The sequence below is a fragment of the Hermetia illucens genome, chromosome 4, assembly GCF_905115235.1.
Source record: "Hermetia illucens chromosome 4, iHerIll2.2.curated.20191125, whole genome shotgun sequence".
Lineage (NCBI taxonomy): Eukaryota > Metazoa > Arthropoda > Insecta > Diptera > Stratiomyidae > Hermetia > Hermetia illucens.
This window is the reverse complement of record NC_051852.1, coordinates 133,384,753-133,403,446: the sequence shown is the minus strand read 5'-3', so window position 1 is coordinate 133,403,446 and position 18,694 is coordinate 133,384,753. Positions and strand designations below refer to the sequence as shown.

The 18,694-nt window shown below is 41.9% G+C and overlaps 1 protein-coding gene across 1 annotated transcript in view; it reads left to right on the top strand.

Annotated features, from left to right (window-relative positions):
• Positions 1-18,694, top strand: part of LOC119655987 — a 247,446-nt gene that overhangs the window by 165,323 nt on the left and 63,429 nt on the right. The window contains exons 4-5 of the mRNA XM_038062225.1: positions 5,530-5,712; positions 6,285-6,499. Of these exons, the coding sequence (XP_037918153.1) occupies positions 5,530-5,712; positions 6,285-6,499 (398 nt within the window). The remainder of the gene's footprint in view (positions 1-5,529; positions 5,713-6,284; positions 6,500-18,694) is intronic.

Sequence of the window (18,694 nt, the reverse complement as noted above, 5' to 3'; positions counted from 1 at the left end):
TGAATGTTGGTACCAACTTCTTTTCCTTTTCTTTAAGGAACTGAAGCCGAAGTCTATACATCCAAAATTAACAAAACAGCGGTCAATATCTGGTGATATAAACTTATCCACATACTATACCTCATAGCAGGATTTCCAGAAAATGGGTCTGTCAATGAATTATGGGAAAAATAAGCAAATCATAATTTTGGAAATTAGATTTCTCTTCTTCGATTTTCCTCCTCTTTAATGGCTATCCTGTTATTTTCAATCACCCTTCAAGGTCTTCTGGTCTTATTGGTTCAACGCCCGCTGAAAAAGCATCACATGCACACACACAAAGTTTCTGATCGTCTAAGCCTAGAAACGGTTTTGTACAATGGTAACTCTGGCTAATCACTGGACTACCATCTTTTAGTGAACAAACGTACATTCTAATACAAAGACTGCTGAACTAGGCAGGAGTTATAAATTGTAGGTTGGTCCTGCTGGTCCAGGGAAAGCATATTATTGCGTGCGATTCACTCTTTCAGTGGAAGTTCTAGAGAGAATTCAAAATCGCCACCATCAATTAGAACTCAAACCCAAAGTACAGAAAACATATCAATAACACCAAAGCTGAACAATATTAAGAAACTTACGTTGAAACTTAGTTCTCAAATTTAAGAACATCAGCTTTTAGACGAAATCCTTGGAAGAGTCTCTCAGCCTAATTCATTCAACAGTGAAGTGCAATAACCTCAGTCAGAATCAATGAGATACTACAGACATGAAGAATTGACTAGAAAAGTTAATCGGATACTGCAAGCAAGGAGAGCTTTTAAGAAAATACAGGAAAAATATTTGCTTTCTTCAGCCTTTGTCACAATCACAAGCGGGGTCGGTTCATCTTGATCGATTGCGCCATTTTGCTTGGCCGTAGGTCTGATCTGGATGGAGTGGAGGAGCTCTCAAATCATCATCTAGCGTATCAAGGGAAAATTGTTCAGCTCAGTCTTCTGGTCGTTTCCCATCGATTTCGATATTCAACCCAATCTTGGCAAGTGAGTTCTCGTTAGCGCGAATTATATGTCAATACCATCAAAGACGCCTCTCTCGCATTTTTTTCACAATTGGTGCAAACCCAAATCGATCGTTGATCTCCTCAGTTCGTTTGCAATCTTGGTGTGTTACGTTACTGGTCCCATGCAACATCTTTGTCTTAATTACCGGGAGACGCCGTTCATTGTTTTATAATCGGCCAGAACTCAGAACCAAGGAGGGGGCAGAACGGATGAAATTGCGGAAAATTTTGGATTTAAGCTGTTCGTTAATGCGATCCCAAAAAAACGGCAGTTGTTGAACACAATTTCATTCAAACTGCGCTTATACGTGGCAGATCGATGCTCACGGCGATAACCTTATTTCTTTTGGGCTGGTGGTAAAAATTCAGTTTTATTTAGATTCAGACTATTCTAGATCAGACTGCGTTCCACGAGTTACTCGGGATCAACTTTGTTATGAGACTCCAGGAAAATGTCATCTGCATAGAGTAGTGTATATGACTCTGAATGCTGGGCGCTCTATAACACGATTGAAGAACTTTCTGAACCACAATGTTGAGTTCTGCAGCTTTCATCGATGTCATTCATTTAATTTCTTCCAGTCGCAGGGATAATTGTTCTAAATATCGGCAGTACATGTGGAAGAGGATGATGAACAAATTCTACCATTGCAATCTGCTCGAAATATTCTCGACTTCTGTCCTGGCAGGTCATCAGTTAGTAAGCAAATTACCGTTCTTGTCATTAACGCCACAGAAATGTTCGAAACCCTGTGTGCATTGTCGCCGACGTTTAACAAGTTGATGCAGAACTCTCTTGTCATCCTGGGAGTTCAGTATATCGTCAACATCTTGGCAATAAACGGCTCAAGTAGCAGCGCTCGTTTTCTGTGTACTTCAAAGCTTTTTTTCCATGGCACCTGTTGCCACCTGCCTTTTCACTCACATGATTGGTAGGCTCGTAGCATGTCTCTGTGTCAAGTAATTACTTGAAGGCATCTTTCTTGGCATCTGGTCAGCTTCTCTGTGGTACATATGCGAGGAAGAAATGAATCGTAGAACCAACTGATATAATAGCGAGCCGATTATCAAAACGCTCGATTTATCACGGAAACCCTTAGAGATGGCAATGCCGACACCATATTGAGCGCGCAAGCAACTAGAAAAGACAATTTCACAATCTTTTTTTTGTATTTCGCTTTTCGCACCCTCGAGAATCTTGTCTATGTCCCTCTTTCAAAAGGTCTTCATCTTTCCAGCCAGGGCACCAATATTAAAAGTGCAGACACAAATTTATTTGGCTCCGACCAATTAACTTATAGCCTGACGCCGCCTATACGTCAAGATCGCTTGCTCATTTTTCGACAGAGAAGAAGGCCTTAGCACTTTTATGAGGTTTTTTGAATGTGTTTTCTTTGTCGGCTATTCGCGGGACTCTGTCACGAGGTAACATCAGTAGAATTTAGGATAATAGAGTACCTCTAACTTTATTATATCTTTCCCTGATGTCCGCATTTTACTTTTGTTTTATTGATGATAGTAGAAAGTATGTTCCCTCAAACCCTTCTCCTTTATCTGGGGTTAGTACCACCAAGCTATGTAAATAGCAGGGCGGAGTTAAGCAAAGGCAGAATCTTCAAAGAAATTATTGGACAATGCCCAGTGAAATCTGATAAATCGAATAACAAAACAAAATTGAAAAATAAAGTGGAGGTGTTAAATACTCAACGGTTAAAAAGGTACGGCAACAATGATTAAGAAGTACTCAATAGCTGGCCATATTCCGAAAGGGTGCCATAAGAATTGGCTGCATGCCAGAAGCGGATGAGCGTGCGTGGAGAACTGAAGGCTCTTACTGCCGCAACAAGTGAGGCCGAGCGTCATGCATTTGAGTTAGCGTATCTCGAGAATTGCAATCTATTGTCCATCGTGAGAACAAGGGAATTCATTATTATGCTAGTCAAGGAAGCAGAGCTGTGGTGAATAATAAAGATTTCGCCGCCATATACTGCACGATAGAACTTGCATAGGACTGCAAGCCTTTTCCTAACGCGGTCAAGAGAGCCAACGATTGACTTCTCATCCACGATGACGAGCAATAAATATGAAATTATCTCTGCCATCAATACACACAACCGGGACAAAGGCTTTGGAGTTAACGGTTCCCCCGCGGAACTTTTTAAGCTTTTGGATAAAACAAAACCTTATTAAAATCGGTTTACTGTCTGTCTGTCTGTCCGCCCGTCTATCCGTCTGCCGGTCACACGCATTTTTCTCGAAGATGGTTGTAGCGATTGACACCAAATTTGGTGGAAAGGTGGCTGAACGCTCACGCATACAGTGAGTTACACCCTTTTACGTCGAATTTCAGGGGGGGGGGGGGTCCCCATGCATGCAAGACGGGGATATAAATTCTCTTTTCACCAAATATAGTCATGTGGGGTATCAAATGAAAGGTTTCGGTTAGTACTTTCCGAAGTTTGTATTTGTTTTGACATTTGTGGGAAAGGTGGGGAGTGCGGGTGGTCGAAAATGGTCATTCCTTTTTCGGACCTATTTTCAGAAACTACCCAATCGAAAAATCTGCAAAAAAATCAAGAGACTGCCACCATATGGTCCCTAGGTTCCGAAATACCTTCCATACCGATATCGGTTCAAATGAAATTAATAATAGTATATTACTATAATTTTCAGCAATTGGCTACAGAACCTCCCTTAAGCTAATCCCAGAATCACGCAGGCGACAACGTAGCCAATGATCCTCTGAAGTTTGGTGGAAATCACACTATTACTAACAAAGTTATAATAAGTCAAAGTTGTCGCTTCTGTGCAAATTCGAGACTTTGAATGTCAGTATCACGCGAAAGTTGATATTCTCACATGATATATGCATATATGACGTACTACGTACTAATGGGACAAATGCCTACTCAAATGTGTTTATAAAAGAAATATACAAAACCTTTCATACTTGAAGCGTCCAGCTTTCGGTTTCCCGACTTTTTTTTTAAAGCTCCTACTGTCTCAGCATAGGTGGTACCCCCACTTATAAGGAAATCTTGGAGAGCGTAGTCTCTTTTGTCGTAATTATTCTGGAAGGCATCAAAGAGCATAGCTTTCCTGCACTGACCACACTGAAAACTCCTGGATCATCGTAAAATAGTATGCGGAGTTTAGATCTCCAGTTTGCCTGCTTTCCATAGATTTCGGGAAGGCTTTTAATAGCGCCACTAGGAAGTGAATCTGAAATGCTTTAAACCCGAGGGACTTTCCGGGGAAAATAATAACCATTATCAGAGCGATATACGATACCGCAAAGTCCCTTGTACAATATCGAAATAATATTTTGGATCAATGTGAAGTACAAAGTAGAGCCGGCGGAGATTCTGTTAAGTCTCCAATTCCTTCTTTTTATCGGTGGTACAATCTTGTCAATGGACTATGACATCTTTTCTCAAACGCTTCTAATACACGAAAGATTATATGTGAGTATGAAAAGTGATCACCACTGTTACTCGAAGGGTCCAAGCCTTTCTCGACATTTATCTAGGCCTTCCCACCGGGATACTCCGACAGATCATACATTAAGAAAGAGTGTTAGCTCTATCGCTGACTAAGTAATACAATATGGTCCACTATCATAGGATGGCCGACAAGTGGGCTGCGCTTGCACTGTGTAGTTTAGAATACTGAAGCTGAAGTGCAAGGGTCCCAGGAAGAGTTGAAGCTTAAACATATTCCGGAAAATTGACAACAATGGCACATATATACATATCATAATAGATCACAATATTTTCTTATCAGGAAGCGCCATATGGTTCTTAAAAGAATTCCTTGATCCAAAATATGAAAGTTTCGCTTTGGAGAAGACATCACGGATATTAATCCCATCTCCGGGTATTTTCAAATCTCATCAGATTTCCCTTGATCGTTTTATGCAAATTTGTTTTTCCTTTCTATGAAAGTAATACATGCGACACAATTGCATATTTTCTTCTTGAAACTGCTTACGTCAATCAACTGATGCCACTGGCACACACGACATTTTTCCAGTATACAAAGAAGGAAATTGAAATGGGAATTCATTCCTTTCCTGTTTCTGCTTTTGTCTACGGTTGGAAGACAAAATTCAAAGAATTTTCTTCAAAATGAAAACAGGATTCTAGCACAGCAAGTGTCCTCGAAAGAAGAAACAATTGCACTCTTGAAGGGGACAATAAACAGTGAGGGTTCTAACTCTGTACTTCTATTACTTGCGAAACGGTGAGAAAATATCTTTTGCCCCATTTTCCACTTATATAAGGGTTTACAGTTTAATGTATTAATGGCTTGAGTGGAAGCAGGAGTGGATGCATTTCCTACTTACACGGACTTTTTCGGCGTTGTAATTGGAGATGTCCTTTAATAGGGGGTAATTGCCCTTTTGCTCCTCAACATCCTGGAGCTTGTTTACGAAACATGGCTTACCCTGATACTCTCACAATAAGCTCTTTTTTTCTTTTTTTCAGAAAAACTGAATGTACTTTACGAAAGGAACTGGACCATGTTGGTCCACGAGCAGCTGCGTCGTTTCGAAGGATCTATAGTCTCGGCAACGCGGAGTGGACTGAGCGGCTTGGGCGGTGATACCACAATTCGGTGGTCATTTAGTGAATCCTTACTTTATTCAATAACAGTAATAACAACAATAGGTGAGTTGAGCTAAGATACTTTTTTGGAGCCTAATCACCAGCACAATCTGTTGTAATTTACATTGCTTAAGCAGTTAATGAAGAGGACCTAATTTACATATTACAGAGATCAAATCTTGCTTTGGTAATTGTGCTTTTAGAATGAAGATGTAGCGTAGAAGGTTGAATTAAATCACGGTCAAAATGTAATTAAACTAACTAACAGCTTAGCTCACATAAGACCCACAGACCATAATTAACCATATTTTACCACGGAACTCTGAGCACCCAAAATTGTCCTTTTTACTCTTATACTTACTCTGCTTAAACATATGAAATAATGGCGATGTTAATCTTCCATCTTCCATTGTAGATTATAATTTCCTTGATTACAATATGAGAAAAGGACTCTGTTTGTGTGCTATTCAGAAATTCAGTCTAATTTATGTGGTTTGCAAAGCAGAACAGATTAACACGTTTTCCACAGAAGCAATTTTAATTCTGCTCAGCAAAATTGTGTGGACATAAATATATTCAAGAGTGGACACTCTAGATTTTTCATGTATCCTTTCCTTGCATTTTGTTCTTCGCAGGTCACGGAAATCTAACACCAAAAACCTCTAGCGGTAAAGTTGTGACAATTGTTTATGCCTTAATTGGAGTTCCTCTTATGCTGATGTGCTTATCGAGTTTGGGTGGTCTTCTGGCGGAAGCTCTTCAGTGTACATATACAAAGATAAAATGCTGTACAAATAAGGAACATTGCGATATTGCTGGACAGATGGAATGTTCAGAGAAAAATCATGAGGTAGGTGGCATATTAGCTTTGTTTGATGGTTTAATTAAATGCTAAATGAAGAGAAACAGAATTAAAAACAATAAATAGAGAACATTCGTTAAAAATTAAAATTAAGCTATTCAGGACATGGTCTAAAAAACCCTGGTAGGTATGTAATTTCGTTAGCAATATCATTGCATTTTCATTATCATCAACGGCGCAACAATCGGTATCCTGTCTGCCTTGACAAGGACCGCCAGACATCCCGATTTTGCGCCGATGTCCACCAATTTAATAGTCCTAAAAGCTGTCTCATGGCCTGGCCTACGGCATCTCTCCATCTCAGGTAGGGTCTGCCTCGTCTTCTTTTTCTACCATAGATATTGTCCTTATAGACTTTCTGAGCTGGATCATCCTCATCCATATGGATTAAGTGACCCGCCGATCGCAACATATTGAGCCGGATTTTATCCACAAACATATTTCCTCCATATAAATTGTGGCTGATTTCGTAATACCGTCTATCTGCATATATTACTAGTACCAGGTGCGGCAGCATAACTTCCTTTTTTAAAATGTGCGCCACTCAGTTAGTTGACGTCATAGCGGAGCGCTCGTTCAAGAGGGGATACTGTAAAGTTTTGTCCTGACACGGTTCAGTCGCCATCACGCGTTGCAATAGTGAGGAGCGTGCCTTTGCCGTTGAGGTTTACTTTTCAAGCGGATGTTCGGTTATTGCAACCCAGCGTGCATTTCGGAATCGCTTTAATTTAGCCCCGTTGGCTCCCGTCCCAGACCGCAAATCAATTGTTACAAGGGTCACTACATTCAGACAAACTGCAAGTGCGACAAAAGGAAGAACTGGAGTCCCTCGGCCCGTTAGATCACCTAAGAACATTGCAGCAGTGAGAGCGTCAATGGTGCGATCGCCACGGCGTTCTGCGCGCAAACACGCATCTGCCCTTGGACTATCCGATCGTTCTGTGAGAAGAATTCTTCGTGATGATCTTCATTTTCATCCCTATAAGATGGCGATAGTGCAGAAACTTTCAGAACGTGACTTCAATTCTCGGATGAACACGTGTGAGCTTCTTCTTGATGTCGTTCCCGAGGGTACTATTGTTTTTTTAGCGATGAAGCCCATTTTAATTTATGTGGGTCGGTTAACAAACAAAACATGCGCTACTGGGCTGACACCAACCCTCGAGAATTGCATCAAAAGCCTTTGCATTCACCCATAGTCACAGTGTGGTGTGCAATTTCCTCAGCTGGAATTATTGGTCCCTGGTTTTTTGAGGAAAATGAGGTTACAGTGACAGTGAATTCGGACCGGTATGTAAACATGCTGCAGAATTTTTTTTCCCCCGGTTAGAAAATTTGGATTTGGGGGACACTTGGTTCCAACAAGACGGTGCAACAGCACACACTTCAAGAGCATCGATGGCTGGTTTGAGGGAACACTTTCCACAGCGCCTTATCTCAATTAGAGGCGATTTGGAATAGCCGGCACGCTCTCCCGATCTGTCCCCTTGTGATTTTTTTCTATGGGGTTTTTTGAAATCCCATGTTTATGTGAACCGTCCAAGAACCCTACAAGATTTGAAGAACAACATCCAAGAAGGAATTGCCAACATAACACCTGCTATGCTAACAAGAGTCATGACAAACGCCAGAAATCGGTTTACGCAATGTATGGAGAATGGGGGACGTCACCTAACAGATTTGATCTTCAAAACAATGTAAATAAAAACTTTAGACATGTACCTACATTATAAAAAATAAATAAATATTTTCCGATGCATACAATAGTTTTTATTGAGTTTTGAAAAAAGGAAGTTATGCTGCCGCACCCTGTATATGAAAAACTGCTTTATAGGAAAGATCTTCTGAGGGAAAACGGAGATTCTCATGTTGAGGGTTAAGTAAAGTAATTTTCGCTCCGGCGATAAATAATTAATTGCTTCCTGGGGCTGACTCAATGCAATCAAGTAGTTCCCAGAAAATGGTGACTGATTTCCATAAATCTCATATACAATATTTCATAAAAAATCGGTTTACTTTCTGTCTGTCTGCCTCTTTTTAAGGAGTTGGAAATGTTCAAAGAACTCTGGCCTGGAAATGCGAGAGTAAGAAATTTTTAGCCACTAAAATCACCCCCGACTTCCTCTGCCATGTGAAACCTTTCATTACATCACGGGTTGGGGTCGGGTTCGTAATCCTTCCTGACTTCTTCCACTTTTTAATCTTTTATCCTGGATTGCTGCGATCCTGGAGTTAATCACATCCCAGTTCTTCTGACATGCTAACATTACCGGGACAATATTTTCTGGCGGTGGCATTTCACCTAAAGGTTTCCCCCTTCTTCAACGAATCTTGTACATAGGAAGAATACGTGTGCTGGGTTTTCCGGGACCCCATGGCAGTTTAGACACTCTGGTAAAATATCCGATTTAAACCTGTAGAGGTATTGACGGGATTCTCCGTAACCTTCGAGAACAGGGTGAGATTATAATTAATTTCCCTCCCCCCCTCTCCAGTCACACCCTGATGGTAGGGATCAATATGGGAGTTTGTTTCTGAGTGGGCCTATCGCTGCTACCATCTACCTATGGATCTCTTCCTTTCTGTTTTGGTCGCCTGTGGTGAAGGAGAGATGAACCTTGCATTATATACATATGTTCACCATTTTGTCTGCCCAGATTTCAATCGACTTCATTTCCGAGATAACGAACGCCGCATCATCTGAGGCCGTCCTGCAGACAGACCACACCCTTACGACTATTCTTCGGTAGACGGAACTCAGTTTATGTAGGTTGGCTAAAACATACAGCGTGGTTAGTCAAACTGGAACTACATACAGCATACCACCCTGGTTATTCAGCCATCTTTCTTGCTATAGCCATGCTCGTGTAACCGACCAGCGTGGCCTTCTTCGGAACCGGGAGGTTAAATACATAACGGTACATGATGTTCCATAGAAGTGAACCCAGTATGTCGCCCTGTGAGACAACCGCAGAGACAAAGTACTCCTTGGGTCCATCATTGGTGTCATACTAGAGCGTCCGTTCTCGCAAGTAGCTATCGACAATAACAGCGAGATAAGTGGGAACACGGGTCGTTTCTAGAGACTTTCTTATAAGTTTCCAATCGGCAGAACTCAATGCATTCCTTACATCCAAGTACACCACCAAGTAATATTTGCTGGTTTAGCCCATGCCGTGAATTGCATTTTCGGCCAAGCCAATAACAATTTTGGTGGCGTCAATGGTTAATCTGCCTTTATGGAAGCCGTAATGCTGTTCACCAGCTTTAGGCAGAAGTACTAGCTTCTGCCTCTTCCATGATAAAGAAAATACCCTCTCGGACATGCGCGAATAGAATAAATCCGCGAACATATTCGGTACGTATTTCAGGGCAAGCTAGAAGACCTTCTTTGGTATGTCATCCAGACCCAGGGCTTTATTGCCGCCGCAAATCTTCAGCAGATCGTCTCTGATGACTACTGCAACCGGCGTCTTATTCAGGGATAGTTAAAAGGTATCAGTACCCCATCAGTTTTTGCCCCTGATCGATGCTACCTACCGACCTCTGAGCAAGCTTAGGAGCAAGCTTATCAAAGGTTGACCAGTTCACTATACCATCAGCAATTGGATCTTCTAGTGTGGAATAAGCATCTTCTAGGCATCGATGCGTCTCATGCATTAGGGCTTGTGCGGTATGAAGGACTGTATCTGCAGAAGTGCTTACCTGGTTAGACTGGTTGGAATATTTGCTCATGCATTGCTTTTGGAGACCATCTGGTGTTCTTTTCAATTTTGACTTCCGTCGTGCGAGTCTCCTGCCCTGAAGCTCCGGCTGGTGGTTGCTGTACGTGAAGTCCACAGTAACTTGCCAAAACATAGTACGCGAATGCGCAGTGCTGATAAAAGTCAGATATACAATTGAACCGAAAAAGTGAAATATACGAATTGCACCCCTTTCCGATAGGTATCCTTGGCCAGAACTATATCTAACTGGGCGAATGCTTCCAATTAACTCCGCCCATTTGCATCCATGCATTAAAATCACTCTTGGACTTCGCTCCCTTGCGTCGAGAACAACGTTGTCTACCTGATCTTCAAATTCAGAAAATGTTAGATTCGGTAGGGTACAGCAGCCGAACACGAATATTCTGCTTATTTTTGCCTACAGAAAGCCACTAGCAGTCTGACCCATGGTATATTGTATGGCATCGCAACTATACACCAGTATCACGACTACAGTCGAATCTGTGACTCATACACCACTGTGAAAATGTTTGTGCGACCATGCAATCATTGAGATTTCTTTGTATTAACCTCATTTTTTCATCGCAAGTGACGCCCTACTAAAATTTGGGCCTTCACCACTTCCGGGAATATGTCGGTTATCTCGTCTCTTCTTTCCTGCACACAAAATGCGTTTGATGTCCCTGGCAATATGTTCTCTCCACCTACACTTTCGACATCGATCGGACCGATCAACGCCGCTAGTACATGTCTTCGCGAAGTGTCTAAACATCAAGTATTTGAAGCATCTCTTTAATGAGAACAGCAAACAACCCATTCAATTCGAACTTTACCTACGATCAACAACTTCTACGCTGTCTCTACTGGCAGTCTGTTACACGTATTTTGCTACATACATACATTGAAAAAAAAGTCGGGTTAAATCCAGGATGGCTGGCGGGTTGGCCACCTTACAACAGTGGAGGAGGAGCGCTAGTTTCTCGGAAAATCGTAGAGTTGGTTGAAGTATTTTGCTAGAAACGGACAATATTAGCTCGACGGTGTGGTTGAAATTCTGAGACGGTGGAATTCTAAAAAAACCGGAACTCAGCAATGCATTATGAAGTATTGTGGTTTCACAACAATTCAACGTCTAAACGGTAGAACATGATCGTGACCGAGGTAGCTCCATGCATGCTCAAGCATTCGGGACTACCACCGGTCTTCTGGCGGAAAGAAACTACGGGTGCAAAGCACGTTAAAAGCCGAGGCCATGATTAATTGAACTGCGTTTAATAAATTATCCGAGAAGGAAAAATTCGACCGGGGTGTCTCGAAGGGCGTGTTTGTTAGCTACTCAAATAATTTTAAATCATATTAAACATCATCACAACCTACCTGAATGGGCTAATGAAAATAACCGTGTACATGGGAATACTAAATTTACTCAAATATGAGCCTCATGGAGGAACGGGGGGAATGTGCAACACGATATTCGTGACAGGGAAGGAATGATCAATGACCTGGCCCGTAGCAACATGATCCGAAGGTTCATCCTAACTTAAGTGACTTTCTTCTGGAAATTTCAGAAAAACCGCGAAAGAAACCATTTACTTGCCCCGCGTCCTGGAAGACCTGGAGTTTCACCAATTTGATGGACTATTTACTCATAATAGCAACCAGTTCATTAATAGTCCCGCTTATAATCTTGCATACACATACATCCCTATCCGATACCACTTCATTGACCAAACATTGTAGGATTACAGCTCGTGAAGACATCGATGAGTGAACAATATCTGATGTTTTAACGAAATCGCTGCTTACCACCAGCCACCGCTATTGCTTCAACTGCCTGAGAATGGGTGACACTGAGAGAAGAGCGGTGGAATTTCTGCAATTTCCACCCCTTCATCACTGCTGGCACATTGCTCGAATATCATACAAAGTCTGGCATAAGGTCAGTTGGGTTTCAACTGAGCTCGACCGCTTCGCGATCAGCAGTAGATTTAGGTGTTGTCTCCTGGATGTGTATAACAGAACAATCGCTGACTTCGGTCTCGAAAAGGATTACCATCTGATGGTCGTTTACGTTCGGTTGCGTGTTGCATCCGCCACTTTCCTCAAGGTTCAAGAGGTGCGACTCCCCAAGTTCAACATCGCCGCTTGTATGATCCAGTTTTCGTTCTATGGCTGGAGAGCTATGTCACTTATCGGACGGCAGATACACTGAGTAACCTATCTGAGAATATCGATGAGCATTGGGATGCGATAGAAATGCTGTTTTCTCGGGTACTACACAGGACGTCCGCCATGTCCTGGAGGGGCGTCATAAATTCTGGCTGACTGGAGAATCGTGGAAGCGGATGCTATTGCGTTGGTCTGGGAAGTAGAATGCAATAATTTCAAAACTGTATACGGCATCACGAAAAAACTTGCAGGTGGTCACAAATCTTACGATGGTCCTGTGACAGACGTTAAGGGTCAACTTTTCATCCACGATGAAGAGCAACTGAATATTCTCTTAGATTCAAAATAAATAAAAGTTATAACTAAGTAAACAAGCCAACTTTAATGGTGCCTAAATAGGAAAGTTATTTAAGGGATTCCGCATGAACACATTTTCAAACTTCCTGGTACCTTTTTAATTGCTAATTAATATCTACATCCCCCCAGGCCCTAAATTAGCTTCTCATAACTTTGAATAAATGAATCGCGGTAGAGTCACAACCATAATTTTCAGCAATAAAGCGATACCCCAGCAATTCCTGAAAGCAAGCGACAAAATGAAAACTTAATGAGTTCACAATTTGCAAAAGTCATCGTAGACACGACCAAAAACAACCACGGATAAGGGAGCATTCCCCGAATCGAAGCTGGATATGGAGAGGGTACAATAAAGTCGCCGAATGAGCACAATCCAACACATTAAATATGAAGTTGTCACACGGAGGAAACTATTTCAGACCATTCTAAACCGCCCAAGAGCAACAAATTATGAAATTAGCTGAAATTATTTGCTCTGCTATTCTTGAGAAAATGTTTTCCTTCGCTCTTTCTTCATTTACGTAGCTCGGGATCGTTGAACGAGTAAATGAAAGAATCCCCCGGGGATGCCTACTTCATTGAAGGCTACGTGCCTGCCACCTTGGAGCTGGAAGATGTTGTCAACGGTGGAAAGTCATCAATTGTGCCAAGAAGTGAATCTCTGTATACTTCCTTGAAACGTGCCATTTGAGCGTAGCCACTTCAGTTCCACCCAAGGAGACAGACAAAGCTCTAATGTGAAAATGTGATAGATGTCGTGAGTGGTGTTGCGGTGGAAAGTGTTATTTATCTTAATGACACCGAACCGCTGTGGTTTGTGTTAATCCCCTGCACCTGCTACATTCCTGACTGCGGCCCATCTTACATATCTTCGGGGAACTGACGGTTTTAACCCTTCCTTAATTATTCATTGATTTGATATACGCTGACTGGTAGCATTATTTTGTGTGGGTAAGTTGTTGAGAAGTGATGAAAGTTACTGCATGCATTCAGTTCATTGAAGAAGTTACGCAAATGTCCACTTGAAATTTGAAGAGCTTAATTGAAATTACATTAAAATTCCCCGTAGGGTTTTAAAATCCTAGGAGGTCTTTTAATGCTTACGTACGTACTATATATGAGGACTCCATCACCAACCCATTCTGTTGTAGTTCCGGCTTCTAAAATCTTCTAAGGTTTTCCCTTTGCAGACAACAAATGCTGCCCATAGCAAAACTGAATCATGATTTTCTGGTGTGCCAGTTCTTCTAGTGTAACCGAACAACTACTCCATTTACAACTGCGTAAGTACTGAATGCAATCATTCTTCAGCGTAATGAAATGTACTACGCTTTGACGTGCTACATTCCTACACGCTCGTTCCACCTATTTTGATATATCGTATTGCTAATGGATTCATCTTCAAGATACAACATAACTTCAACAAAATTATGTACTACAACTAGAAATTGTTCCTAGGGCATTTCGATGTCAGCTAGCTTTAGGCACTCTCGAGAGTGACATGCGGATTTGCAGAAGGAAGTCCTACTTTAAATATCACACACTTTTACAGCTCCTCACTGACACTTGATTGTATTTGAAATCACAATCTAACTATCTTACGGTCGGAGTTGATTGAAAGGTTGGAGCTTGGAAGAAGTTAGTATAAATTTTATGAAGATCTTTGCTTTCAAAAACTTGGAAATAAAATTGGTAAACTCCAACAAATTGGTGATAGTCGAGTGGTTCGGTTGAAAGCCATGCTAGTCCTTCACAATAAGATGCAAAAAACAAGCTGGTATCGGAGTGGGATTTTAAGGCCAAGATTTCGTGTGGATGCGATTTGTGATTTTCTGCAGATTTTTCGGTTGGACACTTTTGGGGCATACATCTTGAGACCTCACATTCCTATGGTTGATCAGGTATCAAAAATGTCATCAGCTTCGAAAACTACTAATTGAACCATTTCATTTGATACCCCACACGACTACATTCTGTGAAAAGAAAATTACACCCCCTTTCACATATAGGGAGAGCCGCCCCCCACCCCCTCCAACTCAACATAAAATGGCGCCACTTGCTATATGTAAGGGAATTCACAGACTCTACATTCTGACCAAAGTTCGTGATAATTGGTTTAGCCATTTCCGAGCAAATCGGGTGTGACAGACAGGCAAACAGACAGACGACGAATCGATTCTGATAAGGTTTTGTTTTACAAAAAACCTTAAACATATAATAATAGACTATGATTAACTTTATTCAAACGGTAATTATCCCGATTACATCTTGAAATTCTTTGGATAGGTGTTTTCTAAGAACGCTGCCAAATTTAAGTAACCTCTTTCAAGACCCCCGATTTGCGATTCACAAGGTGTGATCTGACCCACCAGGGCAGCTACAAATATTGCAGGTTAATTTTGTAAATAAGTGGTCGCAGACGAGCAGAACGTTTCAATTTGTGTTTGTCTTCCTTAACCTTTTCTTCCTTTTCTGGGGGAGTAAACCTCCTTAGCAAGGAGTCGACGCGCCTATCGGATGAATTGCGGTGACGTTACATTGTATTTCAGCGACTCCCTTTCAAATACCTTCCTCACGTTTGGAGGTAACCATGGGGCATTGCAACATTGGGACTCTGTAGCAGGGATGACTAGTTCCCCATTACTCGCGGGAATAAAATTGTTTACATTCCTTTCAGTTCTATTTATGGGACCCCAGGAACTAAGTCATATTCCGGAACAAAACGACGTCAACCGACTACCAACCTACCAACTAGGTAACAAATCTTCCACGACGTTTCATTTGAGCTCGGTATGGAGTCATCAACAAACTAGACTGACCAAAAGAGTAATACGAATACTCCACCTACAAGGCACTGCATGAACACAGTAGTCAGGAGAAACTTAATAACTGGAAATGGCGACCCAATCCATAATGCGGGTTTCATCGCAGAATATGCTGAGAATCTCCAAGAAGCTAGGCCAAAGATCTTAAAACTAAAGTTTACTTCGGCAGCTACTAACATTATTGCTGCCGTTGACAGAATTTTGCTGATCGTTTGGCTAGTGAGAATACTGCTAAAGAGGTTCACAGTCTGGTCTACGTTGCAGCTGCCACGGTTATTCGTGTCCATAATCAACATCTTAGAGCGAATAACAGAGGTATGCGCAAGAGGACTTTACCGTTCTGGGTATTTCGGCTCAACAAAAGAGCTAAAAAGTTCAGAAAGGAGATTGGCCGCGCCACGCAAGCACTTCTAGGAAATCCATCACCAAGAGTGCACAGATGCGTTGCCAACATCATTGGAAACTAGCATCTTTCCAATGATGTGCCACTCGAAGAAATCCTCGAGGTGCTGAAGCAGAAACTTGCGGTATGCTCCAATCGCATCGGTAGGTATCAAAAGAGTTTTTAGCGAAGGGCAGACAACACCTTGTTCGTCCAGAACCAACAGGGATTTTATAAAAATCTCACTAACGTGAAAGTAACCTCGATCTGGATCAGGCAGAAGACTTCTGGAGAAGTGTTTGGCACGATTCTTGCCGTTGCAATTTAGAAGCAGCGTGGCTCCCACACCTTATAGGTTCATGCGAAACCTTTCCCGAAGTGACCATGCCTGGCGTAACTGGAAGTTGCCAGGAGTTAATAAGATTCACAACTTCGGGCAGAAGCGGTTCAAGAGCACTCACAAAGTATTGGCAAATGATTTTAATCACATGATTGCCGATCCGCAATTAGTTCCAGAATTTTTCGCCAAGGAGATAATTCTCCTGATCCACAGGGAACAGGGTGCTTGAAAATGTCAACCAGTTACCATCTACAAGGTCATTCCTTCAGTTCTGTGCACGAACATTTCAAAATATCTTGGTGTTCATAAATTGATAACTGAGGAGCAAAAAGGATGCACAAAAGGTTTTCGAGGGTGTACAGTTTATAACCGATACGGTCGCTGTAAAGTAGGCTGTCCACCTAAAACTAAATATCTCGACAGCTTACATCAATTAATCAGCCTTTGACCCCATATCGCATTCGATACGAATGTCGTTTTTCTCCTGAGAACAGTGAGGAAGATTTGGAACACGAAGCTATCGGTATCCTCACAAACATCAAGGGGTGGCATCTTCCAAGGCGACTCTCTAAGCCCGTTGTAGTTTTGTTTGGCTTTGAATCCTCTATCCCATCTTCTGCATGAAGGGAAATACGGGTTCCAAGTCAAACATGGCATATTGTCCAAATGTTCATTAAGTCATTTAAAGAATATTGACGACATCAAATTCTATGCCAAAGACGGAAACCAACTTCACTTCTTGCTGGACATCATCACCCAGTTCAGCAGGGATATCGCCATGCTGTTAGGTTTGAAGAAATGTCGCATGAAAACAATTGTTCGGGGAATACACACCGACAACAAAGGATACAGCCATAATAACATCCGAATTGAGGGTATGGATTCGGACTGCGTGTACAAATTCCTCGGCATATTGCAAGCAGCAACACCTGCTATGGCAGTAATAAAATCTAAGTTGCTGGGGGAATTTAAACGGCATCTGGATCTTGTCCTGAAAACTGAGGTGTTGGGGGAAAAAAAATCGGAGCAATCAACACCTTCGCCATTCCCGTCTTTCTAGATACTTTTGGTGTAATACAGTGAGGTAATACGGATTTAGAATCCGTCAATAGACGAGTAAGGGTAGTTTTTGCAAACAACAACATGCACAATAGAGCTGCAGAAAAATTAACGATCACCATCCCACGTCATCAAGGAGGAAGGGGGTACTTAATTTCAAGGGCATTCTCTTCGTGAGCTTTTCTTCGAGAAACAATCCTCAAGCCTATTTCAACAGGCTGCCGTTATGGCAGATAATAAATTGTCTCCTTTGAACTTTGGAAGCAAATAATTTCGAATACTACTTCAATCCAACAGAAGATCGAGATGTGGAGAGAGAAACCCATTCACGGAGGTCATATCAAAAATTTGTTTTCGCTAGGCATTGGTTGACTAACGTTGTATTATTCCATGAGAGTAAAGCATTCCTAACTTCAATTCAGGATGCTTCAGTCCCAACAAAAAAATTCAAACGGTACATTCTTCACGACTTCTCAATTACTAACTCCAGTTGTAGGTTATGCAACTGTGAAGAGGAGACCATCCAGCACATAACATCTGCGTGTAGGATGTTGGGCAGTGCCGAGTACACCAGTCGTCGTAAATTCGTCTGCAAGACTCTCCATCAAAACCTTGCGTTGAAGTATAACTTAGTGGCAACCGTCCATCATCCGTAGAGAATCTTGGAAATTGATCGGGCTAAACTATTTAGACGCAGAACTGTTCAACGAGGTACTTCTGGAAGATACATTGCTGTCGGGAAGGGTACAAAAGAAAGTTTCACAGGTCGTGGAAAAATTGCAGCGGGCATGCGGTGCACCTCGACGCAAAACCGGGATGTCTGGAGTTCCTTATTAAGGCAGGCCTAGACCGGATATCATTTGTTGCGCCGTTGATGATGATGATGCGATGCCTCGGCGTAGCACTTTCCGAAGACGAAATCCTAATTTCTGGTGGAATTCGGAAATTGAGGAATGCCCGAAAAAGTGCCTCAAAGCTAGGAGACACTTCCAGCACAGAAGAAACCGACCTGAGACCGACCTGAGTTCGAGGGGCACACGTCTAATATAAAAATGGGAGGAAAAAATTGCAAGTAGGTATCACAAAAAGCAAATTCGAGCGTTTCAAGCGGATGTGTACTGAAGCTGACTCTGACCCATGGGGTGGCGCGTACAGGTCGGTGATATCATCACTAAAAGGCGTTCCCTGCAGATTACTTGTCAAGAGTTGTTGCAGAATATAGTGTTTCCAGTAGAAGTAAACTATACAAGTCTTCCTGCAGTACGTTTAAATCCCGACGAAGTTCCGGTAGTGGTAAATGAGGAGGATCTAGACTCAGCGAAAAGA